Genomic DNA, 4,523 nt, shown 5'->3' with positions numbered 1-4,523 from the left:
CAAACTCCCAGGCCTCTGGTAGAGGACCCGAGCTTGAGGATGACACATACCACCCCATGAGGGGTGAGAAAACAGTTTGTATATATATATAGTATACTAGTATTGTACACTTAAATGCCAGAGGGATTTATACATAATGCGAGATAAGACAGGAGTTCATTTTAAAAGAAAATAACACATTTTGATTTATTAAACTTGCTTTAATTTTGACGACTTCACAGACAGGATCAATACAAGTCCTGCATAAATGAATGCAGGTAAATCCAACATACAGCAGATTTAAAGAAAACACACAGAGATCAAAACAAATAGAAAAATATCAAACTGCATCATTCACAGTGAAGCTTCTCTGAATAATATCCTTTTTTAATATTAGAGATGCATTCTTTTTTGGTTTCATTGTATATAACACATATATCAGCCAGGAAATTAGGAATAAATATTCTTAGCTGTTCTTTAGTGAAACAGAGGGATTTAGACACGTTTTACACAAGCAGTGTTTTCACCATTGAAATATGGTTTGCACCACAAACAGCACAGTCCATTAAGCATGTAGTAGCTGTGGATCTCAGCTACATCACTTTGATAATGATTCACATGCCACAACTACAATTTATTTACATGATGACTGTGCAAAGGCGTTCTATTTGTAATCGTTACAAAATCTTAAACACACAACCCTAACGGGCTGATGTTAATATAGACAATCGGTCCACAATTTGTCAATTCTGTCATTGATGTGATCAGATTGCGCAACATTTACAGCATGAGAGGATCACTTTTCATCACCCTAAAAGCCATAAAAAGCACATATTAATTCATAACATTGAATACAATTTTACAGTGCATCAGTTTGGACACCGTTCAGGAGGTCAAAACCGATGGAGAGCCCTCAGACAAATTTTAAATGCACATTTGTGTCCAGGATGTATCCTTTAGTTTCGTACTCCTTTTCCCTGTTGGCCGAGGCTGTAGTGACACAGCTGTTCCTTGACTATTTTTAACCCGCCACTGACTCTTACGCAACTTCAAAGTCCATCTGTGAGTCAGTTTTCTCACACTGCGACCAATCAGCTCCATTCACATATTTCACAGAGATGAAAAAGCTTTTGGCAAGATTTCCGCTGCCAGTGTTTCTTGAAACCGAACCTCTGATATTTCAAACTTATTCCTATAAAAAGGAAATCTTATACACATGACCTACTAATTTACTTCAACCACACAGCACATCACTCACACAATCATGTTATCCTGGACTGTTAAAGGCACTGCTGGCAAAAATTAAACTTACTCAAACTAATTTAAAGAATACATTTTTGACATAATCTAGATGTGGCCATGAATATCAATTATCTTTTTGTTTTTTAGACTATTTGACATATAAATTGTCTTTATTATTATTTCTTTTTACATACAAGCAGCTTTTTTATACTTGTTTTTTTTATTTTACCTAATCATCATTTTAAAGAAAGTGAACTTTTCCAAAATAAAAAAAAAATTATTATTCAAATTAATTAAACTAAAGACTTATTGATAAATTTTTAATCTCTTGAATTCTGTCAGTTTTGATGGTTGTTGCTGACAGCCAATAAATCCTATTTCAGTTTTCCTTTAGAAAGTTACGTGACGTCTATAAATTGGCTCTTTAATGCAGAATTGTTGTAAATCACACACAGTCTATGACTTTTGCTACAAGAAAGGTGTTAAACAAGCTGATTGTTAAAATATTTCTGCAACAAAGCATATTGATGGGAAGTTCAGTGGAAGGAAAAAGTGGGGTGAATCTAATGTTGAGCTGATGTTATAGTTTAAAGAATTCAACAGTTTTTAAATTCTCTGTGTCGTGGGCTCTTGCACGACAGTCTTTGTTTCTGCTGTCATGACGCATTATGGCTACATTCACACTGCAGGCATTGATGCTCATTCCGAATTTTTTGTGAAATCCGCTTTTTTTGTGCTGCCGTTCACATTGCCAAATATATGCGACTTGTATGTGATCTCCTGTGTAAACTGCATTCATGCAGCTTAAGTGTCCCGCATGCACAGTAGAGGACATAATGACATCACAAGCCAGCGTGCTTTGTGTTTATGGAAGTAAACATGGATCTAGTGCTGGAGCGCATCTAGCGATCTTTCCCACCTTAAAACCTGAAGCTTTTCAAGATGGTTAAAGAAAACACTGCTCTCCGCATCATCGTCCACCATGGTTGTTGTTTTTCTTGCCGCTTTTGTGTAGCAAGAAGCAGAGTAGTGACCTTTGTCGGGTATTTATGACTTTCAGGTCGGATGAATGCGACCTGGCTGTTTACACACAGGTCGTATTTGAAAAGATCAGATTCGTATCGGATTCAGGACCACATAGCTGATTGGTCTGGGTCGGATTGGAAAAAAACTGATCTGTGTTGTTCAAACTGCCATGAAAAGATCAGATCCAGGTCGCATATGGGCCAAAAAATCGGATTTGGGCCACTTCAGGCCGGATGTGAACGTAGCCTTTAAGACTGCAGTCCTTATTCCTTCATTTTCTCTAGCACACTTTTCCCCCAAACTCCCTCTCAACTTCACATTTAAATCTTCCAGTCCATAATCATACACAAACTTTTCAAATTCCAATTTGTAATTGGTCTCTAGTAACTCTCTACATCCAGAGAAACTGAGTTCGGGGACTGTTGTTGAGTCTATAACCATTAAAATGTTATTTAATGTTTAATTTATTTATGTTTAATGCTATGTGCTTCAAGTTTTAAATATATTTACTAAAACAGATAAACTTTTATTTTCTGAATCTATTGCAATGCAGCTTTTCATGTGATGTCTTTAGCTATAGGCATCTCTGAAGTTTTTTTGAAAAGGCAGACCGCTGAGGGAGCCATAGAGAATATTGGGCTGACATGTGAAAATTGAAATGTCATAGTAAAATGTGTGGGTTTATTATACAGTGGTGATATAGTGATAGTTGAGATAGAGGGCCATATGTGACTTAGGGAGTTTCAAAAGTGACATGCTAAATGATGTAACAATAAATAACATAAATACATACATTTAGCAACCTAAAGTTTGTCATCTCTGATTATAAAAGCACATTTATAAAAATAAATGTAGACATATAAGGCTTTTGGGGTGGGGGAGAACAAGGAAAGGGCCACAAAAGTCATAAGAATGCCACTTCCAACCCTCCCTTTGGTGACCTTGTAGATTCCTTTGTTTCACATTTCATCTGTCTTCTTCACCGCTACCTGCTTACTGAAACATCAACTCAGAAAGATAAACCTCCAAGAGGAGGAAGTTGCCAAACAGATTACTTTCATGCTTTTTTTATAAGCTAAAGATGACGATGTATCTTTTCAGTTTGGCAACAGTGGCAATGAAAACAAGAGGTGGATCAGCTTTCACAACAGAATTAGTCTACATTGCTGAAGTAATGTGTGTTAAGCCCAGATCATGTGAATCTTCCTTTCCAATATGGGAAATTGAAGACAGTTCCACTGCTAGTCAGGTGTTTTTATTAGTCCCATCTGGGTTCTCCAGGGGAACAGCAGTGGCCCGGACGGTGTTGGGGACCTTCTTGCTACCGGACGCCTTGTCGCCTTTCGGTTTGGCTGAAAGACAGAAGTCCTTAAAGCAGCGTTTGAAGTTCTCGTCCAGGAAGGCGTACAGGATGGGGTTGAGGCTGCTGTTGGTGTAGCCCAGAGCCACGCAGAAGAAGTACGCAGCCATGATGGCTGTGGTCTCGGGTACACTCACCAACGCCTTGACCAGGATGAAGATATGAATGGGTGTCCAGCAAACCACAAACACAGCAACCACCACCACCACCAGCCGTGTGATGCGGCGCAGATTTCGGTCTTTTTCCCGGGAACCGGAAAGCATACGGACGCTCTTCAGTCTCAAGACCATGAGGGAATAGCAGACGGTGATGATGAGAACAGGCACCACAAAGGCGAACACAAACACACAGATCTTCATCATCGTATCCCAGTAGGCATAAGGCTCTGGAAACTGTAAGGCACATTCAGTTATGTCTGCAAAGAGGGGAAAAAAAAGAAAGGTTGACATTAAGGTAGTTGAATTTCTTGAGAATAAAAATCTAACCCTTACCTGTTATTGAACAAATTTGCACTTAGATCTCAGAAATGTTCAGCTTATGACAATAATTTGGTTCAGGAAAAAGCATAAACACTAAACGAGCTAAGGGGCATACGAGAGGGGCGAGGATCTGTTTGAGCTAGAAGTGAACTTTGAGACCAATTAAAAGGGATTAAAATGATCAGGATATATAGAGTGCAGTGTATAACTGTGAAACCAACCTACTGTAATTGCATCCAGAATAAGCAAAGTAGTTTATCTTATTTTGTTTACTTCTGCTCATTTTGATAAACTATTGAATAAGCAAAATGCAGTCTCTCAAAAGGACACCTTATAGTGACTCACGTTATAACTTTCAGCAATCAGAATCACCAAATTGTTCATCAAGTTGGTTATATTAATCTATATATATATATATATATATATATAATTAGTTT

The 4,523-nt window shown here is 37.9% G+C and overlaps 1 protein-coding gene across 2 annotated transcripts in view; it reads right to left on the bottom strand.

Moving 5' to 3' along the window:
• Window positions 1-2,441: 2,441 nt before the first annotated feature.
• The window catches only part of oprk1 (opioid receptor, kappa 1), an 18,791-nt gene continuing 16,709 nt past the window's right edge, over window positions 2,442-4,523 (bottom strand). For both annotated transcript variants that reach the window (XM_015375672.1, XM_015375673.1), the window contains exon 4: window positions 2,442-4,022. In XM_015375672.1, coding sequence (XP_015231158.1) covers window positions 3,493-4,022 — 530 coding nt within the window. In that variant the 3' untranslated portion in view covers window positions 2,442-3,492. The remainder of the gene's footprint in view (window positions 4,023-4,523) is intronic.

This window comes from Cyprinodon variegatus, unplaced genomic scaffold (genome assembly GCF_000732505.1).
Source record: "Cyprinodon variegatus isolate N-32 unplaced genomic scaffold, C_variegatus-1.0 Scaffold123, whole genome shotgun sequence".
In the NCBI taxonomy this organism is placed as follows: Eukaryota; Metazoa; Chordata; class Actinopteri; order Cyprinodontiformes; family Cyprinodontidae; genus Cyprinodon; species Cyprinodon variegatus.
This window is presented reverse-complemented; position numbering and strand designations above follow the sequence as displayed.